Source organism: Schistocerca serialis, chromosome 5, assembly GCF_023864345.2.
Source record: "Schistocerca serialis cubense isolate TAMUIC-IGC-003099 chromosome 5, iqSchSeri2.2, whole genome shotgun sequence".
NCBI lineage: Eukaryota > Metazoa > Arthropoda > Insecta > Orthoptera > Acrididae > Schistocerca > Schistocerca serialis.
In genome coordinates, this window is record NC_064642.1 from 503216752 (window position 1) to 503243907 (window position 27156).

A 27156-nucleotide genomic window follows, 5' to 3' on the forward strand; every position below is an offset into this window, starting at 1 on the left:
AGCCTTCAAAGTGCAGTGCCATCTTTCCAGCATGCCATTACTATTAGCTGGGTGGTAGGCAGTGGTGTTATGGTATAAGTATCCACAGAACTTGGTTAGCTGCATGAACAATTCAGACTCAAACTGCCTCCCCCTGTCGGTTGTTATATGGAGAGGGCTGCCAAATCTGGTGAGCCTTGTTGATGTAGAAGTTGCTGCTAGTGTTTCTGCCAAAATGTCATCAGTAGGTACTGCTTCCGACCAACTTCACTGTCATTAAATAGCAATGACTGGCTGAGGGAGTCAGTGGTCCTACCAAGTCTAGGTGAATGTGAGAAAAATGTGCACTGACATCCAGGAACTCCCCTATTGGAGTGTTGGAGCGTGTGTGTGGTGTGCAACTTTCCATAACTGGCAGCATGGGCAAGCTCTAGTCCACTGATGACAATCTCTGTCCATGCCCAGCCATACAAACCTCTTTTACACCAGCTTAACCTGCGCACACACTCCAGGGTGACATAGGTTAGAGAGGTTATCGAACACTGTCCTGCAGAATGTGATTGGTACATATGGTCATGATCTGCTGTGCAGTATGTTGCAGTAGATCTTGCCAGTTTCGCCCAGAATGTCAACCAGTTGCAATTTTAGCAAAGTATTGTCATTGCCTAATATTACTTGTAGTTCAGGGTTTTCTTGCTACATGACTGTTAGCTCTGTCATGTTCAGTGGTTGTGAAACACCTCATACTCTGGATAAGCAGTTGGCCACAATGTTGGTCAATCTGGAAATGTGCCGCAAGTTGATAGTGAATTGGCTTATAAACTTGAGTTGACAGTACTGAAGTGGTGAGCACTTGCCACCGTTCCTACTGAATGCCTATACCAACGGTCTTTGATTGGTATAATCTCCGAAATCTCGTCCCTCGTCCTGTGGCCTGAAGTGCTTGATCGATTGGTAGATGGCCAACAGATTTCTATCATATGTGCTCCAGCGCTGCATTGAAGGAGTCAATTTATGTGAAAAATATGCCAGTGTCTGCTATGCACCGTCTACTCATTGTTGTAAAGCTGAGCCAATTGCAAACTGGTTGGTGTCAACCTCAAAACTGAGCAGAGCGTCAAGTTTTAGGTGAGCGGGTAGGGCAGCCTGAGCAAGGCTGTCTTTTGTCGCTTTGAACACTGCATCCTTACTCTCATTCCATTGCACGGGAACATTACCTTGTACCTTTGTGCCTGATAGTGCTGCATTTAACAGCACTTGCTGCTCGGTGGTATGTTATAAGTGATGCTGGTAAAATTTCAGCATCCTGAGGTATCTGCATAGCTCTTTAACTGTGGTAGGCTTTGACAGTTGTAAGATGGCCTCTACTTTTTCTGGTAGTGGTGCAGAACCATAGGATGTGATGCAGTGGCCCAGAAATTCAATTTCAGGCTGGCCAAAACGCATTTTGCAGTGTTTAAAATTACGCCGTACTTCTCCAGCCCTTTAAAAACCTCACATAAGTGACTGTGGTGCATTTCTCTGGTTTCTGAATAGACCAACATGTTTTCCAGTTATGCGAAGCAGAAAGGTAGCCCACACGAGATGGAATCTATAAACCACTGCCAAATCTGTGCAGCGTTCTGCAACCCGAATGTCATAAACTTCGACTCAAACAGTCCGAAGGATGTAATTATAGTCATCTTGGGAATGTCCTCTAGCATGACCAGAATTTGTGTGTAGCCCATTACACAGTCAATGACACTAAATTTGTTGAGGCGTGAAGAGCATGATTGCAGTCGCATAATAATGGTACCAGATAGCAGTCGGGAATAGACCTGGCCTTCAGCGCTTGATAATCACTGCATGTATGCCAGGCTCCAACTTTTTTAGGTACTAGGTGTAATGCTGATGCCCACAGATGGGATGATGGGTGAATAATTCCCTCCTTCAACATAAGATAAAACTCTCCTTTCCTATTGCAAGGCATCTGGGTGCTACTCTGCATGGGTGACATTACACAGGTGGTCCATCAGTACTTTTTATATGGTGGACAGTGTTGTGCAACACCTGTTGTGGTGCTACTGGTGGTCTACTTATGGCTGGAAAATCATGCAAAATTATGCAGTACTCTTCATCTGCTACTTGCACAAGCTTGATGCTACTGGTTCTAGTATTGCAGTGATATTCAGCAGTTGTCAGATCAGTAAGGCTGTCCACAAGGCAGGCATTAGATACATCAGGCAAAAGTTTGAAATATACTAAATGTTAGTGCCTATTATCGCCTTAGCCACATCCACTACTGTGAAATTCCATGTAAATTGTCTACACAGGCCTAGATTCCCATCCTCATGCTGCGTACCATAAGTTGGGATCTCTATATTGTTAGCAGCTGCTAAGTTGACTGCCATGTGTGGCCTGCAGCAGTGGAGTGACTTCCTCAGTAAAATACTCAGATCAGATCCAGTATCAATCAGATATTTCCTTCCTGACGTCCGATCCATTATAAATGGGCACCGAGAGGTGTTGTAGCAGTTGGTGGCACCTACTGACGACCACTGTTCCATTTTGGGAATGTGCATGGGCTTGTACACTTTTCCGCCTGCTCACCATATCTGTGGTGGTACCAGCAAACTGTGGGGCCAGGCTCTGATGTGGTGAGCTAAGTGGAGCAACTCCTTGAACATCATTGGCTATGCCCACTGTGGCTGCTTGTATTACAACATGAAAGCAAAGCTGCCATCTGTTCACTTAAGAGATCCACCTTGGCAGCCGGGGCATCATAATCACCATGCAACACTGTAAGCATTGTGGACATAACACTGGAAGGTTACTGTACGGATCTGCAAGCATTGCGTGACGGCATCTTGAATGCAGTCAGCGAGTTCTGTGACCACGTCCAGTGACATGTCTGACTGCATAACAATGATGGCTTTTACCTGAGCCACCAGACAGTTGTTCCAAATCATATGCAGGAGGTTGTTGGGAACAGTGCTGATGTCTACATAGTTGCAAAGATGGCGAAGGTATTGTGAGGGTTTCCTGTCACCTATTTCTTCTTGAGTCAATACCTAGTGAATGTGGTCTACCTGTGAAGCCGCTACACAGTGTATGAGCTCTGCTTTTAATCTGTCATAGGCGTTTTCCATCAGAGGAGCTGTTATTATGTCTTGGACCTCCATAGCATATCTCTGGTCAAGCTGGCTTATGACCAAAGAAATTTTTTTGTTATCAGTGATTATTCCAGTGTAGGAAAAGCTTGCCTCCACCTGAGCAAATCACAATATGGGATTGTGGGGCCAAAAGGGCGGGAGGCATACTGCCAGGCATGATACCATAGATGGTTCCATCAATGTTTGCTAATTCTGTATGCCAAAATCATATTGGGGTCACCACTGATGGGAGGTATAACAATGTGAGAAAATCCCACATTTGAACTTCCATAAATTTAAGACAAGATGGAATTTCAAACAGATTTATTAACTCTCCACATTCACAGTTGTGTACAAGTGTCACTATATCAACAGGAGTCACAGAATCTCTACACAAAACAAAGAGTAAAAATCAGTAGTTGCTCTGCTATTCTAAGAACAAATGTGGCACATTGCTGCAGGCGAATCTCCACAACCCTAGCGGCGAAAACGCTTGGTGTAAGGACGGCATTCTTCTGTCTTCATTTCGCACTCACACATGAACGTCAACGCAAGTGACTATCACACATGCCAACTGGGAAATCAGTGTTTAGTAGTTGCTACAAATTTATCAGTAAGATGACTCCAATTCAACTAATTCTCCTACTAGACACAGCAGAATTTTCACACTGTGCTTCATTCAGTGCGTGACAAAACATATGGCTTGAGTGATCTGTTGAGGATCATACAGAGTTGAGCAGTGGGAAGCTGGTTTGTTTTGTATAGCCTAGCTAGGTAATCAAGAAGGCTGGACCTCTAGCAGCATGTCACCAAGGAATGGCTTGTCCATGGACACAACATTGGTAGCAGTTACTTCTGTAAAATATCTGGGAGTATGCGTGCGGAACGATTTGAAGTGGAATGATCATATAAAATTAATTGTTGGTAAGGCGGGTACCAGGTTGAGATTCATTGGGAGAGTGCTTAGAAAATGTAGTCCATCAACAAAGGAGGTGGCTTACAAAACACTCGTTCGACCTATACTTGAGTATCGCTCATCAGTGTGGGATCCATACCAGATCGGTTTGACGGAGGAGATAGAGAAGATCCAAAGAAGAGCGGCGCGTTTCGTCACAGGGTTATTTGGTAACCGTGATAGCGTTACGGAGACGTTTAACAAACTCAAGTGGCAGACTCTGCAAGAGAGGCGCTCTGCATCGCTGTGTAGCTTGGTCGCCAGGTTTCGAGAGGGTGCGTTTCTGGATGAGGTATCGAATATATTGCTTCCCCCTACTTATACCTCCCGAGGAGATCACGAATGTAAAATTAGAGAGATTCGAGTGCGCACGGAGGCTTTCAGACAGTCGTTCTTCCCGCGAACCATACGCGACTGGAACAGGAAAGGGAGGTAATGACAGTGGCACGTAAAGTGCCCTCCGCCACACACCATTGGGTGGCTTGCGGAGTATAAATGTAGATGTAGATGTAGAACATGACACTGGGAAAAGCCAAAGGCTAATGTGCATGGTAACAAAGAAAGTGAATGCCAAGATGGCATAGCAACTGAATGTGTTACATTGAAAGTATTGTATATCTAGCCAAAACTGCCCACACTTGATCTACACAAAATATAAGGACATTTTTAGAGTTGGCAGAAGCCCTAAAACATAGTAAAATTATTACAATATCTATACAACACCTTGTTTAGAAGTTATTAAAGTTTAAATGTGTATTCATTTTTAACAAGTAAGCTATAAGCAGATATGTTATTTACATATCTGATGCATCAATGAATAGGTTGTTACCACAGTTAGATGATGAGCAAACTTGTGCAACATGCATGAAAACAAATTGATAACCACATTATTTATAATTCTTAATCAAGTTGTGATAAAACAGAGTATGCTGCAAATAAACACTATTATTTAGCTTCAGTATGTTAACACTGCTGTAGAGACTAGAATATAATAATTTATGTAAATGTGATTTCTTATGTTCTTAAAAAATTAAGAAATGTTCTTTGAGTCTTGTAGTGTGACAATGAAGAGTATAAAACAGACAAATTTAACTAGGTACTGTGATTTCCTTTCTGAACGGAAGTAAATCAATAAATTAAAAGGATAAAGTGTGGACACTTAGTGACAAGAGAATCTGTAAATATATGTAGATTTAAGAAAATGTTCATTGAATTTCATAATGAATACAAAACAATTGTAATTTCAATAATGTGGATGAGGGAAAGCAACAGACTTAGTTGTTCATGTGACCAAGCTCTGGAGTAAGCAAACAGAGGAGCCTTGTGATCTTTTGTTGCTGTCGTTCATGGAGGGAAGATAGTCTTTTGATCATTGTTGTTGGAAGAGCAAAGATCTTTGTTGGTAAGGTCGGGTGTCTAAAAACTGCTTGAGATAAAGTGATTCATGATTGTAGTAGTACGGAAATCTTGCAGTTATAATTGTACCACACTGGGGCACTGAAGTATTAAACAAGTGAATAGCAGGACTGATATCAGTTTCAGAGTTAATTTGATCTTTAACAAGTTTTAATGAAACTCTTGCAAAGGGTTGAAGTTGTGTTACATGTGCTACAAACTTTGAGATATGGTTGTGTTTGGAACGTTTCCTTCAATGCTTTGTTTGCTTTGCTCTTCTCTGTAGATTCACTGAATTATCTGCTGCAAGTCTAAATGTACGCAGCCGTCTCAACAAGCCACATTGTGGAAGTTCTCAGAAATGTCATAAATCAGGTACCATGAAATTATTAAGTTTTTGTAAAAAAAATGTCCCATGGCAATCAAATTCATTTGAGGTCCAGTAAAACATATCATGAAACTTCCTGGCAGATTAAAAATGTGTGCCCGGCTGAGACTCGAACTCGAGACCTTTGCCTTTCGCGGGCAAGTGCTCTACCAACTGAGCTACTGAAGCATGACTCACACCCGGTCCTCACAGCTTTACTTCTGCCAGTATCTTGTCTCCTACCTTCCAACTTTACAGAAGCTCTCCTGCGAACCTTGCAGAACTAGCACCCCTGAAAGAAAGGATACTGTGGAGACATGGCTTAGCCACAGCCTGGGGGTGTTTCCAGAATGAGATTTTCACTCTGCAATGGAGTGTGCACTGATATGAAACTTCCTGGCAGATTAAAACTGTGTGCCCGACCGAGACTCGAACTCGGGACCTTTGCCTTTCGCGGGCAAGTGCTCTACCAACTGAGCTACCGAAGCACGACTCACGCCCGATCCTCACAGCTTTACTTCTGCCAGTATCTCGTCTCCTACCTTCCAAACTTTGTAGAAGCTCTCCTGTGAACCTTGCAGTCCCAAGTTCGAGTCTCGGTCGGGCACACAGTTTTAATCTGCCAGGAAGTTTCATATCAGCGCACACTCCACTGCAGAGTGAAAATCTCATTCTGGAAACATCCCCCAGGCTGTGGCTAAGCCATGTCTCCGCAGTATCCTTTCTTTCAGGAGTGCTAGTTCTGCAAGGTTCGCAGGAGAGCTTCTGTAAAGTTTGGAAGGTAGGAGACGAGATACTGGCAGAAGTAAAGCTGTGAGGACCAGGCGTGAGTCATGCTTCGGTAGCTCAGTTGGTAGAGCATTTGCCCGCGAAAGGCAAGGGTCCCGAGTTTGAGTCTCGGTCGGGCACACAGTTTTAATCTGCCAGGAAGTTTCATATCAGTGCACACTCCACTGCAGAGTGAAAATCTCATTCTGAAAACATATCGTGTTTCTTCCCCTTCAGTTTCACCATAATGAAATAGGTTGTTGATTCTAAATGATTTCATGGAAGTGTCCAAGATGATCCATGTGAAGGACATCTGAAATGTGCAACTGCACTATAAATCATCTATAATGTACATTTTATGATCTTTAAAGATCAACATATATGAATATGCATGAAACTGCTTAGATTGTGGGAATGCTGAAAGAATATATTGGTTACATTTTGCATGAAGAATGGCACATAAGAAGTCTTTGTGCAAGATATGCCTCTACATCTATGTACATGGATACTCTGAAAATCACACTTGAGTGCTTGACAGAAGGTTCGTTGAACCACCTTCACAATAATTCTCTATTATTCCAATCTTGAACAGTGCACAGAAAAAACAAACACCTATATCTTTCCATGTGAGCTCTGATTTCCCTTATTTTATTATGATGGTCATTACTCCCTATGTAGGTCAGTGGGAAGAAAATATTTTCACACTTGGAGGAGAAAGTTGGTGATTGAAATTTCATGAGAATATTCTGCTGCAATGAAAAATGCCTTTGTTTTAATGATGTCCAGTTCAAATCCTGTATCATGTCAGTGACACTCTCTCCCCTATTTCTCAATAATAGAAAATATGTTGCTCTTCTTTGAGCTTTCTCAATGTACTCCATTACTTTATTACTGGTAAGGATGCCACACCCTGCAGCAGTACTCCAAAAGAGGACAGACAAGCAAAATGTAGGTACTCTATTTAATAGATCTGTTGCATCCTCTAAGTGTTCTGCCACTAAAATGCAGTATTTGGTTCACCTTCCCCACATCATTTTCTCTTTGTTCTTTTCAATTTAATTTATTTTGTAATTGTAATTCCTAGATATTTAGTTGAATTTACAACCCTCTAGATTTGACTGCTTTATCATATAACCAAAGTTTAACAGATTCCTTTTAGCACTCATGTGGGTGACCACACACTTTTCATTATTTAGGGTCAATTGCCAATTTTTGCACCATACAAATTTCTTAATTGTTTTGCAATTTGTTTTGATTGTATGATGACTTTACTAGATGATAAATGACAGCATCATCTGCAAACAACCTAAGATGGTTGCTCAAATTGCCTCCAAATTTCAGAGGAAAAATAATTTATATAGATAAGGAACAGCAGAAGAACTATTAACACTATTTCAAGGAATGCCAGAAATCACTTCTGTTTTACTCAAAGACTTTCTGTCAGTTACTCTAAACTATGACCACTCTGACAGGATATCATGAATCCAGTCACATAATTGAGATGATATTCCATAAGCATGCAATTTGACTACAAGCTGCTTGTAAGATAAAGTGTCAAAAGCCTTCTGGAAATACATAAATGCAGAATCAACTTTAAATCACTTGTCAATACCACTCAGCACTTCATGTGACTAAAGAGCTAGTTGTGTTTCACAAGAACAATGTTTTCTTAATATGTGTTGACTGTGTGTCAATAGACTGTTCTCTTTGAGGTATTTCATATTGCTCAAGCCCAATATACATTCCAAAATCCTGCTGTATATCAACATTAGTGATATAGGCTTGTAACTACTGTATTACTCCTACTGCCTTTCTTGAACACTCATGTGACCTGTGAAACTTTCCAGTCTTTGGGTATAGATCTTTCATAAAGTGAGTAGTTATATATGATTGTTAAGTATGGAGCTATTGCATCAGCATAGTATGAAAAGAACTTAATTGATATACAGTCTATGTTGGAAGACATGCTTTTATTTAGCAATTTAAGTTGCTTTACTACTCCGTAGACCTGTACCTGCTTATCGAGGATTAGAAACAAATACACATGACATTTTTCTTAACAGTGGCGTGTTTCCACAAAAAGAAAAGTTGTTTTCTGGGTCAGTATGTGACACTGAATGAAACATGGATTTAGTGCTACCCACCACAGTCAAAACAGGGTACAGAAGCTGATTCTTCAGCTCCAAAGAAAGGTCAAGGCATTGGTTTTCTTATGTAAAAGGAACTGTATTAGTTAACTATTTCAAAAAGATAAAACCATAACTATGTAATATATCTAATAGGTTTGGATACAGAGATTCAAGAAAAAGAGGCCTGGTTTGCAGAAGAACAGTCATCTTTCATCAAGACTAGACTCTACAGAAGTGCTTTAGCAATAGGAAAATTGAGGGATCTTCATTATGAAGTGTTGGAATGTCTACCCTATTCCCCGGATGTGGTTCCCTAAAACTTCATCTCTTCCCAGAACTCCAGGTCTTCCATGCTGATCAGCATTTTCCATTCTAAACAGAAGTGGATGTAGCTCTAAGGGAGTGTTTTGCAGTACTTCCACAGGAACAATACAGCAACATAATAATGTCACTGGACCACCGTTAGATGAAGTGTACTAATCTTGAAGGGGATTGTGTTGAAAAATTCACATATATATCTATGTTTTTTTTTAGTTTCAGGAATAGAGACATGCCAAATTGGATGATTGTTTTTGATACACCCACAATAACTTTCTAAATTTCTAGTAACTGCAGTAAAATTTGTTCATTTTTCCAAAATAAATATCTGTCCCCACTTTAACCTCATCATTCTATGTGAACCTTTGCCCACTCAGCAGTCTCTTTAGATTTGGGAACAAAATAATCACTTGGAGTGAAATATGGTAGATGGTAGATGTGGTCAAACTTCAAAGCAAATGTTATTCAGCCTTGCAGCAACCAACTGAGATATGTTTGATGGCACACTACTGTGTTGGTGAAGAACCAACCTCATTGCCTAAATAGCTTCCATCAGTTTGTCCAGAAGTGAAATGTAGCATTCCCCAGAGATGAGCCTGTCTTGTAGTTGTTGTCTTTGATCATGACAGCATGAGAATTGCAGAAAATGGTAGCCATATTTTTCCAACAGATGAAATTGTTTCTTTCTTTGCTGCATTTTCACATTTTCTTTCCCATTGTTTCAACTATTCTTTCATTGCTGGTTTATAATGATGAATCCATGTTTCATATACTGTTACAAAATGTTGGAGCAGCCCTCAGATTTGTATGTTTTGTTTGCATGATTACCTTTCAAAGCAACTGTATTATTCTTTCACATCTTCACCTTCTGTAATTTAGGACCAAATATGTTTTGCTTTTATTTACAAAGGATTTTCATTGGTCATTCTTTAAATATGGTAACATGTTTCTAAATGTTGTTACTTATAAAGAAAAACTGTTTTAATCTATAAGTAGCAAAACATGGAAACATTAGGCTACTATGTTTACAAAATGACCACTGAAGATGCTTTGCAAGTAAAATAGAAAATTATCTGGTAAAATACAATCTTAAGATGTGAAAAAATAATACTTTGACATAGTATTTGTGTTTAAATGAATCTAGACAGCTTTGAACCATGTTAACTGATTTTTTTGTTTTGTAAATACTTTAGGATTACAGGAGACACTCACTGAAAAGCCAGTGTTGAGTCATTGATAGGGGAACACAAAAGAAGGAAAACTTGCTAGCTTTGGAAGTTATCCTTTAATTACCAAGAGTGCACAAACACGCACACACACATAAACTCAGACAGATGCATACACATCCCTATCTGCCTACATGGTGCTGGCTAGACTGACAGTGTCAATGCTATTTTGCAGCAGGTGGGCCAGTTGTGCTGGTGGTAGTGTTGGCTGAAGTGATTAGAGATAGGAAGGTGGCAAGTAAGTGGAGGGTCTGGTGGTGGGTGGCTATTTGCTTAAAAGGGAGCCAGTGTTTAGCTAGGAATATGGAACGGAGGGTTGAGAGGTATGCTTTTAGCAGCCAGTGGGAAGTAGCACACACTGAAGGCTATGTGGGGATGTGAGCTAGGAAGGGTGATAGGATGGAGGAAGGGGAAACTGTTGGGTGAAGGGCACAGGGACAGTGGGTTATGTAATACTGAGGCCAGGAGATTATAAGAGTGAAGAATGTGTTATAAGGATAACTCTCATCTGTGTAGTTCAGAGAAGCTGGGGGTGGAGAAAAGGCTCCAGATGGCTCGTGTTGCAAAGCAGCAATTGAAATCGAGCATGTTTTGCTCAGCTGCTTGTTGTGCTACCAGTAGTCAACATTGTTCTTGACAAATCCTGAAGTATTTGCATTCCACAAGAATTTTCCTACAATGTTATTTAAAAATACTTTTTATTAGTTAAAGTTAATGTGGCACTCGTCTAGCAAAACAATATGTTACTCTCAATCTTTGTTTAAAATACACTGAGCGTAGCCAGCTGAAGATAATTGAGGATGGCCTTGTGAATTTATACTATAACCTAGTTGGTTGTACAGTTTTTTGGGCATTCTGATTGCTCATTATCTTCCATGTTTGGAGGAAGGGGAAACTGCTGGATGAAGGGCACAGGGACAGTGGGTTATCTAGTGCTGAGACCAGGAGGTTATGAGAGCAGAGAATGTGCTGTAAGGATAACTCCCTTCTGTGTAGTTCAGAGAAGCTGGTGGGGGAGAGATGGATCCAGATGCCTCAGGTTGTGAAGTAGCAGTTGAAACTGAGTATGTTTTGCTCAGCTGCATGTTGTGCCACTGGTAGTCAACATTGTTCCTACAATATTTTTAAAAAATATTTTTTATTATTAATGGTTAATTGTGGCACCAATCAAGCAAAAAGATATGTTACTCTCAAATACACTGAGCACAGTCAGTTGAAGATAACTGAGGATGGCCTTGTGAATTTATACTATAATCTAGTTGTTCACACAGTTTTTTGGACATTCTGATTGCTCGTTATCCTGCAAGGATGCTTGACTATGCATAAATTTGGTAACCTAATTCATTACATAAAAATGATTGAGAAGGTTCCTTTGATGATGTATTGGTTCTTCTTTCATATTTGTTGGGGGGTCAAGCCTTTCAAAATAAACCGTTTTATCACAACTTATAAACATAGTGATTTGTCTACTTAGTAATATACTCTCACACGGAGTGAGATCTGGTGATCGGGGAGACCATTTCAGGAAACATCTTTCCCCTTCTGAAGAAAAGCTAGTCCATCAATGTGGCAACTCTGTGTTCAGGTACCCACAAACTTCACAATGAAAATGGGGTGGAGCCCCAACCTGATGGAAGATGAACGGAGAGTCTGATTGCATTTGAGGCATCAGCCATTGCTGTAACATGTCCAAGTGGTAATATCCAGTGACACTGCTCTCAGCAAAGAAGAATGGCCCATAGAGTTTTCGACATGAAAAGGCACAAAAAACATTTACCTTTTGGGAATCACGCTCAAATTCAATGCATTCGTGTGGATGGATGCTTTTTATCCCAGATTCGACAATTATGACTGTTCACTTTCCCATTAGTGTGAAAAGTGGCTTCATCACTAAAAATTAAGCAATCAACAATGCCATCCCCATTCTCATTCAGTTGTTGCAACTGTGAACAAAACTCAGAACACTTGTCTTTGTCATTGTCATTGAGCTTTTGCACTAGCTCCAGTTTGAATGGTTTCATAGACAGTGTCTGTCACCGGACTTTCCACACTGTCATTGGAGCCATTTCTAGTTCATGACACACTGATTTCTTTGGACTCCTTATGAATGTCTCTCATATGTGCTCCACATTTACTTCACTCACACTGGGACATCCGCTTCTCTTTGCAGGACGCAAGCAACCTATCATAACGAATTTGTTGGGCCAATGGTAAATGGCCTTCCTTGTTGGTGGGTTCTTACTGTACTTGGTTCTAAACAATCATTGAACAGCTGTAACACACTTGTTCTTGTCAAACTCCAACACACAGAAAGCTCGCTCTGCCTGCGAACTCACCATGTTTTCGACTAGTGCTGATTATCGGCAAATTACCAAACTATGCTGTGGTGGTATACATGTTTCTCTTCAAAATGACATATGTATGATATCTGTAAATTGCTTGCTTCTTGTGCAATAACTAATTGAAAGTGTTCCTGGACTTTATTAACACCCTGTATTTGTGGCTTATCTATGTTAGTCTGTAAACTTTTAGAATGTTCTCATTGTTATCTTCCTGTGGTTTACAGTAGAGACAGGTGAATATTTATATACTCTGGTCTGAAAGGTGGATGCTCAAATATTCTGAGACCATTTGGGACACATACAGTGACTTATTCAAGCGCCTGCCATTGAACTTTTCAGCATTTCTGTTCCTGTTCCATTCACTTGGAATTCCAATAAACCTGTAGTCACCTTCTTTGTGTGGATTCAGTTTCCCCTGATAGTTTGACTTAATATGTGTTCCAAAAATAGTTGACAAGAATTGAGTATGGGCTGTAAAAGTGATTTGTTAGCTATGTCCTTTGTAGATGAAAAATGATAACCCAGTACCCTACAACTGAATCACAGTCTGCCCTTTGCTGTGACTAAACTAGGAATATCATTCCACTTCATATCTCCACACATTGTAGCTTCAAGATATTTGTGTAACATGTCGGACACCCATGTGACCCAATAATCCTATACCCAATGGCCATGATTTTTGGGTTTTGTAAGGAGTCCAGATATTTTAATTAATGAGCTGTCTTTGCTCCAGGATAATGTTTTTAAAGATATGACTAACTATTATTACTATTAACAACTGCATCAAACTCAAACTGCAAGCAATACTGTCTGCAATTTCAAATGTGAGAGTTGCCTTAGACATCTACTCAACAAATCCTAGTATCAGTCTTGTCCTGTTGTATCTATCTTTATCCTTTATGACCACATTGTTTCTGTAATCAATATTTCCTGTCCCATTAGTCACAGGACATGCAAGTACATCAAATACCAATTTTTCTGCAAATGATGCTGAGTGTTCTGTCTGGACATGATCATCACCAAACATGGCCAATGACAAGCTTGACCAGGATACTAATACCATTCAGAAAGACCTGGGCAGAATAAACCAGTGTAAGGTGTAATAGTGACCACTCACTGTTTATTTGGGCTGTTGAGTGGTAGATATTCACATAAACAATATTTAATTCATAGTCAAGCTTTAGGTATAGCTGCTTTGTCCCAGTCTGTGGCCATAGTATGATACTCAGCACAATACACTCATCTTGTTCACATCTACATTTTCAGTTTTTGTGAAATGGTCAGGCAGAAACTGTCAATGATTGCCATCAACATGTTCTTTCACAAACTTCCACAGAAAGATGTCCAGTAGTATCATGTCTGGTGAGTGTAGTGGATACAGATTTGATCTGCCTCTCCCAACCCAATGGCCCAGATATTTCTCATCGCAAAAGGAATGCGCACTCTTGGTGAAGAGTGGCAGGGTGCCCCCCTGCTGAAAAATGGTGCCTGGTGGCAGTTATGGAATGAAGTAATTCTCCAAAATGTTGAAGAATGTTGTTCTAATCACTGCACATACATTACAGAAGAATTGTCTGGTGGTGTCAGTCCATAGTAGGTTTCATCACATATCCATCTTAGGGCTATTACACTTGTGCCCAAATGTGGAATTTCAGTTTCCCACACCTTGCAGATGTGTCTGTTCTTTTTTCCACAAAACTCTTCTGTGCTGACTGGTAGATGTCATACTAGGTATATTCAACCAACACTGCCGACTGTTTGCCACAAGGACATTCATCTGTGTAAGGAGCATGTAGTAGTTGCAATACGTGTCACCATAGATGCAAACATTTGTGTAGAATATCTCACAACATGGTTTTTGGTATGTATACATGGCGCAAATCAATTTCCTTGAACTTCTTACAAATGGCACCTGTACATGATCAATAGCCATCCATATGATCTGTGATTTAAATGTTTTTCTGCTGTAATTGCTGGTCAAAATGCAAGATACTGTTGTGAGCAGCAGCTCTCAGCCAAGCTCAGTGTGTTAGAGCCATCGCACAAGTATGATCAATTGTGTTTCAGCCAGCCACAAAACACACTGGCTTCTCTTGCATGTGAAACTTCCTCTCATCTTGGTAACTACAACTCAACTGATGTGAACAATTACAGTCCATGTTTCTCACATACACCTTTCTATGTGAACTGCCCAGCCTCTTTACTGCCATGTGAGCCCCATGAGATTCAACTCACTTGTTCCTGAGATACACATCATTTTTATTTGTTCCATCTGTTCATCACCATACACCTTGTAGTAGAAAAAAGCTGTTGCCTTTCTAGTTTTGCTATACAGATACTACATAATTAACAGTTAAGTAAATATGCTTATAATGTTAAGGCATAATAGTTACTACATGTTTAACAGTCAAGTAAATATGCTTACAGTGTTAAAGTGTAACAGTTATTACATACTGTGAGAATGGAGAGTTATTTAAATGAATGTATCTACAGTATTCCTAGGCCTGTAAATAATTTAATTTGGAATAGCACAATACTGGTTTTAAAGTTTGGCTACAGGCCAGTCACAATACTGTTTACTCAGACTCTTATCTACAAATGGTGTGACTGAGTTCAGGTCCTTTATTAAAATATTGTCTCATTTAAGATGATTGTTTACATATAAATGCATATGGTATAAAATTCCAACTGCTTATTCTCTGTGGAACATCAGATAAGAGAGTCTTGCAGTATTGGCATATTTAATTCCTATGAACACTTAACAAGAAGAAAGTATAGGAATAACTGTATAATGGACCACTGGTAGAATGTGAAAATGTAGCCTCCATAGCCAAATGGTTAGCATTAGTGCCTCCAGTATAGAAGAACTTGGCTTCAAAAGAGAGGTGTGAAACAGGGTCTTCTCAGCCTTGTGAGGCCATATGATGAGCTACTTGAATACAGAAGCAACAGCATCATCAGGATTCAAGTACTAGCAATAATGGCTCGAAGAGATTGCAATACACTGGTCACATGTCAATGAACACAAATCACTCGTCATACTGCCTTGTAGGCAGCAGTCAGCCAATTGGGACGGGCATCAGTCCTAATCTGATAGCACTGTTTACATTTAAGAATAAAAATGTACTTCTTCATTATTAAGTGAACAGAAGATAGATGCCACAGATGTATTCTGAGTGACATGAAATAGGAAATACAACTAGGGCATAACTGTAGTGCAGAAATGATATCACACTCTTAGTAACAGTTATAAAACGGATATCAGAGAAATATTTAAAGCCAATAAGCAGATATTGACTTGAACTTAAGATTAGGGCATAAAGAAGCTGTATAAAAAGATGATAAAGTGAAGTGGAGGAATACAATAGAGGTACAATGTCATTAACAATAAATGTGTGATACATTGTCACACTGTGCATGATGTTTAAAGTTATTACTTCTTTGCTACTAACTCTGTTCACACTGTACTTCACAGAGAGTATGCATGTATGCCACTAAATGTACCTATACAAATACAGCATTGTACAACAAACAGTTCAAGGAATGTGATATCATTAACACTGAAATGCATGAAAAAATGCCACATAATGCATGAAGTTGTAATATGCATATATATTTTACTACTAAAACACTCCTACAGTTGACTGAACTTAAGGAAATTCCTGACACCTGGTAGTACTTTTGACAACTTTCATCTATGAAGCACAAATGGCTGAGGGTGAAAACAATAGCCATCTATAGAGCTGTGAGGAGGTGTTGCCGTGGAGATGTTTTCAAAATCACATTGTAGACATGGAAAGCAGCTGTACTCATACATTTGTACAGTTTGCATATTTCTTTGTGTGGCAGTTTCATAATTTCAGAGGCGTTCTCACAAATACCTGGAGATATTACTCTACAAATTTGTAAATTTCTGCCTAACAGAACTCAAAGATGATTAAGAAAACTAATAAACTTTTAAAAAAAGGATCAGTTAAAGCTAAACAGAAAGCATGGAGGAATGCCATATGTGAGGAAATCATAATGGAAAGAATGAGAAAGTGGAAGAAATGGAAATTCTCTAAAAAGAATTAGCATTATGAGCTGTTCAAACTACAAAGAAAAATTAAAAGAGGATTTCAAAATTCACAGCTAGCAGAAACACTACAGAAATTTCTGTCAGTCCTTTAGGGATGACTTAAAAAATTATCAATCCCCAGGTATTTGATTCAGATATGAAAATGGTTAAATTTGCCTTAACAATACTGAAAGCTTTGAAATACTAGCAGAACACTTGGAACCCTTTTGTTGGTTGCCCAGAGTCACACTGTAAATTAGATTTTCCACAGATTCACGAAAAACTAGACCTTGATTCACCACACAGTGTTGAAGAAATTGTTGTTGTTGTTGTGGTCTTCAGTCCTGAGACTGGTTTGATGCAGCTCTCCATGCTACTCTATCCTGTGCAAGCTTTTTCATCTCCCAGTACCTACTGCAACCTACATCCTTCTGAATCTGCTTAGTATATTCATCTCTTGGTCTCCCTCTACGATTTTTACCCTCCACGCTGCCCTCCAATACTAAATTTGTGATCCCTTGATGCCTCAGAACATGTCCTACCAACCGATCCCTTCTTCTGGTCAAGTTGTGCCACAAACTTCTCTTCTCCCCAATCCTATTCAATACTTCCTCATTAGTTATGTGATCTACCCATCTAATCTTCAGCATTCTTCTGTAGCACCACATTTCGAAAGCTTCTATTCTCTTCTTGTCCAAACTATTTATCGTCCATGTTTCACTTCCATACATGGCTACACTCCATACGAATACTTTCAGAAATGACTTCCTGACACTTAAATCTATACTCGATGTTAACAAATTTCTCTTCTTCAGAAACGCTTTCTTTGCCATTGCCAGCCTACATTTTATATCCTCTCTACTTCGACCATCATCAGTTATTTTGCTCCCCAAATAGCAAAACTCCTTTACTACTTTAAGTGCCTCATTTCCTAATCTAATTTCCTCAGCATCACCCGACTTAATTAGACTACATTCCATTATCCTTGTTTTGCTTTTGTTGATGTTCATCTTATATCCTCCTTTCAAGACACTGTCCATTCCATTCAACTGCTCTTCCAAGTCCTTTGCTGTCTCTGACAGAATTACAATGTCATCGGCAAACCTCAAAGTTTTTATTTCTTCTCCATGAATTTTAATACTTACTCCTAATTTTTCTTTTGTTTCCTTTACTGCTTGCTCAATATACAGATTGAACAACATTGGGGAGAGGCTACAACCCTGTCTTACTCCCTTCCCAACCACTGCTTCCCTTTCATGTCCCTCGACTCTTATAACTGCCATCTGGTTTCTGTACAAATTGTAAATAGCCTTTCGCTCCCTGTATTTTACCCCTGCCACCTTTAGAATTTGAAAGAGAGTATTCCAGTCAACATTGTCAAAAGCTTTCTCTAAGTCTACAAATGCTAGAAACGTAGGTTTGCCTTTCCTTAATCTTTCTTCCAAGATAAGTCGTAAGGTCAGTATTGCCTCACGTGTTCCAGTGTTTCTACGGAATCCAAACTGATCTTCCCCGAGGTTGGCTTCTACTAGTTTTTCCATTCGTCTGTAAAGAATTCGTGTTAGTATTTTGCAGCTGTGACTTATTAAGCTGATAGTTCGGTAATTTTCACATCTGTCAACACCTGCTTTCTTTGGGATTGGAATTATTATATTCTTCTTGAAGTCTGAGGGTATTTCGCCTGTTTCATACATCTTGCTCACCAGATGGTAGAGTTTTGTCAGGACTGGCTCTCCCACGGCCGTCAGTAGTTCCAATGGAATATTGTCTACTCCGGGGGCCTTGTTTCGACTCAGGTCTTTCAGTGCTCTGTCAAACTCTTCACGCAGTATCATATCTCCCATTTCATCTTCATCTACATCCTCTTCCATTTCCATAATATTGTCCTCAAGTACATCGCCCTTGTATAGACCCTCTATATACTCCTTCCACCTTTCTGCTTTCCCTTCTTTGCTTAGAACTGGGTTTCCATCTGAGGTCTTGATATACATACAAGTCGTTCTCTTATCTCCAAAGGTCTCTTTAATTTTCCTGTAGGCGGTATCTATCTTACCCCTAGTGAGATAGGCCTCTACATCCTTACATTTGTCCTCTAGCCATCCCTGCTTAGCCATTTTGCACTTCCTGTCGATCTCATTTTTGAGATGTTTGTATTCCTTTTTGCCTGTTTCACTTACTGCATTTTTATATTTTCTCCTTTCATCAATTAAATTCAGTATTTCTTCTGTTACCCAAGGATTTCTACTAGCCCTCGTCTTTTTACCTACTTCAACCTCTGCTGCCTTCACTACTTCATCCCTCAAAGCTACCCATTCTTCTTCTACTGTATTTATTTCCCCCATTCCTGTCAATTGCTCCCTTATGCTATCCCTGAATCTCTGTACAACCTCTGGTTCTTTTAGTTTATCCAGGTCCCATCTCCTTAAATTCCCACCTTTTTGCAGTTTCTTCAGTTTTAATCTACAGGTCATAACCAATAGATTGTGGTCAGAGTCCACATCTGCCCCTGGAAATGTCTTACAATTTAAAACCTGGTTCCTAAATCTCTGTCTTACCATTATATAATCTATCTGATACCTTTTAGTATCTCCAGGGTTCTTCCATGTATACAACCTTCTTTCATGATTCTTAAACCAAGTGTTAGTTATGATTATGTTGTGCTCTGTGCAAAATTCTACAAGGCGGCTTCCTCTTTCATTTCTGTCCCCCAATCCATATTCACCTACTATGTTTCCTTCTCTCCCTTTTCCTACACTCGAATTCCAGTCACCCATGACTATTAAATTTTCGTCTCCCTTCACAATCTGAATAATTTCTTTTATTTCATCATACATTTCTTCAATTTCTTCGTCATCTGCAGAGCTAGTTGGCATATAAACTTGTACTACTGTAGTAGGTGTGGGCTTCATATCTATCTTGGCCACAATAATGCGTTCACTATGCTGTTTGTAGTAGCTTACCCGCATTCCTATTTTCCTATTCATTATTAAACCTACTCCTGCATTACCCCTATTTGATTTTGTGTTTATAACCCTGTAGTCACCTGACCAGAAGTCTTGTTCCTCCTGCCACCGAACTTCACTAATTCCCACTATATCTAACTTCAACCTATCCATTTCCCTTTTTAAATTTTCTAACCTACCTGCCCGATTAAGGGATCTGACATTCCACGCTCCGATCCGTAGAACGCCAGTTTTCTTTCTCCTGATAACGACATCCTCTTGAGTAGTCCCCACCCGGAGATCCGAATGGGGGACTATTTTACCTCCGGAATATTTTACCCAAGAGGACGCCATCATCATGTAATCATACAGTAAAGCTGCATGCCCTCGGGAAAAATTACGGCTGTAGTTTCCCCTTGCTTTCAGCCGTTCTCCGTTGAAGAAATTAGGGGAGTAATAAATACTCTAAGGAATAACAAATCTAGTGGAGAAAACCCTGTAATAGCTGAGCTTCTAACATAATCTGTGCCAAAAATTAAAAGTTTATAAAGACTTTCTGAAGAAGATAGAAAACAGAAAAGATCCCAGGAGAAAGGAAAGTAGCTGCAAGGTAACAAAAAGGTACAATCAAATGTTAACAATGACAGAGGTATATTCCTTTTATCAATTACTTATAATATATTCTCAAAAATAGTACTTAACAGAGTACAGTCGGTGCACCTCTATCTAGTGGGTGAATATCAAAATGGGTTTAGGTAGGAAAGATCTTTCTCAGAACAGATCTTCAACCTGAAATCCATAATGCATCACTGCTTAATCAACTCCAAAGATATAGTTACAGCACTTATTAATTTTATCAAAGCTCTTCACTCTATTGATAGGGAAACCCTAGATAAAATAACCCATGAATTTGGAGTTAAAACTAAGTTATTAAGCCTAATCTGAAAAACTCTGACAGACACTGTCAAGTAAAATTTATAGGTGAGATATCTCAAACTTACAAGATAAATGCAGGTCCTTGGCAAGGTGATACTTTATCTCCACTTCTTTTCTACTGTGTCATGGAGAAAATTTGGAATTTGGGACAAATAACTAAAAGAATGCAAAATGTTGCCACGCATGCTAGGGAGACAGAGAAAAAGTGCTGCAATCAATTACCTAGCCTTTGTATATTACTTTGGCAGAGTTTCTGAAAGTCTGAAAAATGCAACAGTAAAAGTAAACTTTCTGGAGGAGAAAGACAACATGAGAGGCTTCAGAACCTTTGCAAAGAAAACCAGATGTATGACAAATATAAAAATGTTCCAAAATGTTTAATAAGACACTGAACAAACTGAAAAAAGAAAGCCTATTCAAGAAAATTGTTTAGAAAAATATGCTGTAGAGAAGGAATACACTAGATGAACACAGTGTGTAGTATAACTGAGAATACCCCAGCAAAAGTGATTATTTAAGAAACTTCAACTAAATCACTATGGCACCAGTAGTGAAACCAGAATGCCTGTATACTAGCAAATCTCTCAGTATTGAAGTATGAGCTTGATAAATTAGAAATATTACGAAGAAGAATTATACAGAAAATTTTAGGCCCTCAGAACAATGCAGCATTTTGGAAATTAAGAAGCAACATTGTAATTTATCATAAAATAGAAAACATATCACAAAAATAAGGAAGAGGAGATTACTATTTTTTGAACATGTTTACGGAGTGGACGATAATAGATTCACCAAACAGGTCTTCATATATAGAATTTTTTGATGGCTGTCTTATTGCATGGATGAGAGACTTGAGCTGATGGTATATACAAGAAAAGTACCACCACAGCTGTATCTTGAGAATGTCTTTATTCTATCATACAACTAGTTTTGGCAGCACATTACTGCTGCCCTCAGGCCCTGTTTACCAAATAACAATAACACAATGCCAATATTTAAAAACTGAACAACCATAAAACAATCAACACATAAAACTGTGGTATTATTATGTATTAACATTAAAGCAATATTCTGCATAGTACCAATACAGCACATTTGTAAAAACCTCCAATTTTTTTCCCTGCTCTATTCCAGAAATATGCAAGCGTATAAAACATAAAAACAGAATAAGCCTGAATTGCAGTCACAAAACACATGGTTGTCATCATGTGTAAAAGTAATGGACATCTAAAAAGCAACTTTCTTTCCTTTCTAACCAAATCATTAAAACAACACAACATTCCACATTCATAGATAAATAAGAACTTAGTACTGACCAGAACTAATTAGGACTGTCAGTGAAATTACATAAATGCAGAATATATGACAAAACAGTCCATACTACCCATCATCTGGTTCTTGTAAATGTTATTAAGATGTCTGACTATATATGAAGCTACCATAACTGCAAAAGGAAAATGCATCTAGAAAAACCAGGTAGGAGGCCATATATTCTGGATTTATGTTATTTCATTGACAGTCCTAATTGATTCTGTCTAGTATTCAGTTCATATTTCTCTAACAAATTCTGATCCACGTTTATGAGTATTTTATCGGCCTGTCATGTGGCATTTTGCTAGTTCTTGTCCTGCCATAATGGTATCATTTTGATAATGAGTTCAGCTGTGATTTTTATTTTACCAGTCACCGTATCATAATTACCAAGGATACTTGTTCTGTAGCACATTATGCATTCCGGAGTTTGTATAGAAGTTTTTAGGGTCAGTAGTTATTATCAGGGCATGCCGCACAGTTACTAGAATAAGGGCCTGGAACTCTTATCGAGTTGTTTGTGTCTACTTAGGCTGTAGATTTTTATTATGGGTTAGTCTTCACATACGCAGTGTCTTACAGTGTGAAACTTTATGATTTGGCATCATCGAGGTCAAGGACCAGTTTGCATTTCTTTTTTTTTTTTCCCCTTTGATTTCATGTATATTACATTGGTACATCAAAGCATGTGGCATTTCAGATATTGTGGTTTACAGTTTTCATAACAACTAATGAGTGTTTCAGAAGGGACTGCTCCACATATTTTATTATTGTTACACCTTATCTTATGGTGTACTGACCTACATATTTATGTATGGTGTATGATTAGAGGTCAGAGGATACCAGATTGTCTTAGGCACCTGTGACCAACACTGAGACAATGAAGTTGTAGCAGTTAGGTTGGAGATATTTTAATGTTTTTTCAGGTTCCTAGGTTTTATTTCTAGGATGGTTTTTATTGTGAAGGAATGTACTGTTTGAAGTGGGTATTTTAGTTTTGTTTCTTATGGTTAGGTGTTTATGTTTATCACACAATGATGTAATAGTGAATACAATATTTGAGGCCTGGTATATTTGGTTATTTGAGAGTACACAGTTATCAAGGGTTTTGAGAGGAGTGCCTTTTTGGTTCTTGGAGATAGGTTGTCAAAAAGTTCTGTGGTTCTTGTACAGTTGCAATAGGTCTGTGGTTAGCCTGTACCAAGTGAGATTCACTTTCACCGTTAGGTTCTTACATCACGTATACCTCTTTGGCATACTGCATTAAACTCTAATGAACATTTTTAGCTGGATGTTTGGGACCCTTCTTAAATTTATAACAATTGTACATTGTGTTGTTTTAATGATTTGGTTTGAAATGTGTCAAAGTTGCTTTTTAGATGTCCATTGTTTTTACATATGATGATAGCAATGTGTTTTGTGACTGTGAATCAGGTTTATGTTTTATACACTTATATATTTCTGGAATATAACAGGAGTGCTCTATAGGTACTTTGCAGAATATTACCTTAAGGGCACCAAGATGGTGAAAAATGTGAAAAATATGGAATTTTTTGTTTTTTGCGTGTTAAAATTTTACCGAGTTTTCTGATTAATTTGCTTCAAGATTCACTCAACTACCTTAATTCTAAATATTTAAAAATACAAAGGCTATCCACAAAGTACATTACGTTTTGGAATTAAAAATAAATAAAGTATTGGAAATTTTTTTTATTATATACAGATGAAAGCCACACTTAAATACTACTTTTCTACATAGTTGCTTGTCCATCGCTACGATAAGTGCCTTAATTTAAATGGCAACTATGTAGAAAAGTAGTATTTAAGTGTGGCTTTCATCTGTATATAATTTTAAAAAATTCCAATACTTTATTTATTTTTAATTCCAAAACGTAATTTACTTTGTGGATAGCCCTCGTAAATAAATGAAAAGGGCCTGCGATGCTCTTTGTTTTTAATGTATTTTGAGCTTCCCTCTATTTTTTTCGGTGACAGGGACAGGGATTTTGCATTATGTGGACTCTGTGCATAGATTGGCACCTCTAGCAGAAAATAAGACAATTGTACATCAAAGTTTGTTGCCATGTGGTTTTTGAGGGCGATTTTGAGTGTGTTGTTCTGAAGTGTGTTGAGTAGATAGACAAGAGTGGCTGCATTCTTGTTTGAATATCATTTTTTCAGCAAAAGTGTTGCAAGTGAGTGACAGAATATTTTTGAAAAAAACAGAAAGACAAAGGGAAGAAGCATATTTGGAAGAACATTTCTGCAAATGTAGAGGTTACGTCTGAAGCAGATAGTGAGGCTTCTTCCTCCCGGAGCAGTGCATCCAAAAATAAATTGAATACTAGTGAAGACAGATACAATAAAATGTCTCATGAAACAGATCAAAACAATGTAACTACAATATTTGACATAAGTGTACTGTCAGATATTTTAAAAAATTATATCAGCTGTAAAAATTGTAATCAGGAAGGTCTTGAGCTTCAAGTCAAGCAACATGTTGGCCTTGCATGTGAAATAATGCTATCATGTGATATGTGTGACTACAAAGTATCATTTTTTAATTGCCACTTTGTGTAAAGTGAGTCAGGAAAGTTATTTGAAGTTAATTTGAGACTGGTTCATGCCTTCATTCTATTGGAAAAGGTGCAACCACAGGACAAATGATGTGTGGTCTTACAAACTTACAAAAGTCGCCCACAAAATTTATTATTTAAAATAAAACATTAGTGGATGACTTTTTTAAATACTGAAGAAAGCCTGTTTAACAACCTGTAAAAATTTAATCATAATGTCTTAAGCAGTTTCCAAGAAAACTGCACCTAAAAGTTGCAGTTTTAGCAAGGAAAGCATACTGTGTTCCATGTTACTTCAACTAATACATAAGAGTATCATGATGGCAGAAAGAGTGGATTTTGGCATGGCAAGAGAACAGGCAACTCCTTTAACAAAATCCAATTTGCATATGACTTGGAACAAGTAGCAATGTGATTGACATCTCTATAGCCAGAATAGTAGGGCTGTAAATTTTATGTTTCAGGAATTTACAAACACTGGTCCTTAACCCTCAGTTGAAACACTAACCAAAATCATGATTACAAGCATTCATAATTCATGAGAACAAAAATAACTTTATACCTGGTGGTAACCAGTACACCTATCAGCAAACGGCAATGAAGTATTTGGTTTTTGTGGTACCTGGGTTACCATGATCACAGAGAAATCGTAGTTCTCTGGCAAAATACCAACAAAGAACCCAACTTACATTAGAACCTTGAACATCAACATCCTGATTCAACCAGGCAAACTACACAACCTACATCAACAAAAGATACAAATATTAGCCCATCAGGAAATGGTCTTCACAGATGAAGATGCTAGAATTTATGATAACTGCTCTACCTTTTAAATCAAAACAGACAAGCTAGTCAAAATAGATGCCACTCATTTTTAGGCATGGCTTTTGTCATAAACAAGAAAACAGTAAATTCATTTAAAGAAGTTACAGTTGTATACAAAAGAATCATGATAATGCATGTGCAGATTGCAAATAAGTACCCATTGATTAATGCACATGCACTCACAAACAGTGATAACAAATATTGTGAAAGAGTTCAACAATTTTGGACTAAAGTGGAAGAAAATATGTCAAAAATTCCTGGCAAAGGTATAAGACTTCCACTAGGTGAACCCAACTTGCAACTTGCCAGGGAAAAGAACACCAAAACCTTTTTGGTAACTTACCACTACATAAATTGACCGCCAAAAATGTGACTAGACTCATTGTGTTGTGTCAGGCAACAATTTAAAAATCATGTTAATCTCACTGAGGAAAAATCTCTGAAAGTAAAAGACCTGGAGGTCATACATACAATTGACTGGTGAATATCAAATTGGTCATGTAGCCAAAACAGAAAGAAGTTCATGATGTATAAGTCTACAGAGTTGCAAATGACAGTACTTCTGTGCATCAAAATTAATTTACTTGAGAGAGAATGTACCACATGACAACACACCCCCAAAAAAAATTTCAAACATAAAAGAATGAAGGAATTAATATAAAAGATAATATTGAAAGCTAAAAAGCTGATCCCATCGAAGAAGAATATGACAACCATTTATGGGACTTTGAATGTGAAGACACTTTGTTTGAATGAAAGAAGGCCTTTCAGAAATGTAACAGCAAAAAATTTCCTGAGGCTAAACAACACTTTTTTCAGATAAGAAAGCAGATGGCAAAATTACACAGTCAAAATAAAAACACATGAAAGAACAATTTGACTCTACAAAGAACTTTAGGGAAAAGAACACTATGACTCTTACAGGGCGCTCAAAGGAAAAATCTGCATATACACATCACAGAACATATGCTCCAGAATGCAGGTCAGCAAACTCAGTCTGACGAGTCACAACACTGTAGAGAAACAGTGCAATACTTATCTGAGCTATTCAGCTGTCCAGAACCCACCCTCAAGATTTCCCAGGGATATTCTTAGATATTATTACTCAAAATCTCAACTGAAGATGAAATCTTTAAACATTACCTTAGACTGAAAAACTACAGGACATATGGGAAAGATGGCACCATCACAGAATTATTGAAGCACATAGGGATGATCACACTTGAGGAAATTATACAAATCATCATTGGTATTCAGCATACAGAGAAACTTGCAGAAAATCAGGATTATATACTTATCCACCCACTCCACAAGAAAGGTGACAGAACAAACATAAATAATAATGAACAGATCTCTCTCCTTCAATACATACAAAAGATATTCTCAGCATGTTTACTTCAAAGAACACAAACACAGCTTGAACATAAGACTGCAAGTGGCTTTGAACTACAGTGCTCATGTGCAGAACAGATCTTCAACCTAAAAACAGTATTGAAATATAAAGCAACTCAGAACTACCCAGTCACGCACACTTTCATTAACTACAAGAATGTACATGACTTGGTTGAACGACAATCTCTTTATGACATTCTAGAATGGCAGGAACTATATCCAGAGACAGTAAGCATCAACAAGCAAATGCTCACAGACACAGAGTTCAAAGTAAAATTAATGGGGGAAATGTCACTAAGATTCCTTGCTTAGCTTTCACAGGAAATATAGCAAAACAAGCAAACAGTGAAATCAGAGCAATCAAACAGACAGAAGCTCTCAGAGTATACACCTATAAATTGATTTTGAAGAAGTGAGTTAATCTGCACTAAATTTAAAATTCAGAAATTAAACACGAAGTATGGTAAAACCAAAGATATGTCAAGTATCTCAGTGCAGTCATAGAAC

The 27156-nt window shown here is 38.3% G+C and overlaps 1 protein-coding gene across 1 annotated transcript in view; it reads left to right on the forward strand.

The window, feature by feature from the left end:
* The first annotated feature begins 2975 nt into the window (after window positions 1–2975).
* The window catches only part of LOC126482031 (2-amino-3-ketobutyrate coenzyme A ligase, mitochondrial-like), a 154286-nt gene continuing 130105 nt past the window's right edge, over window positions 2976–27156 (forward strand). Inside the window, exons 1-2 of the mRNA XM_050106003.1 lie at window positions 2976–2984; window positions 24661–24721. Of these exons, the coding sequence (XP_049961960.1) occupies window positions 2976–2984; window positions 24661–24721 (70 nt within the window). The remainder of the gene's footprint in view (window positions 2985–24660; window positions 24722–27156) is intronic.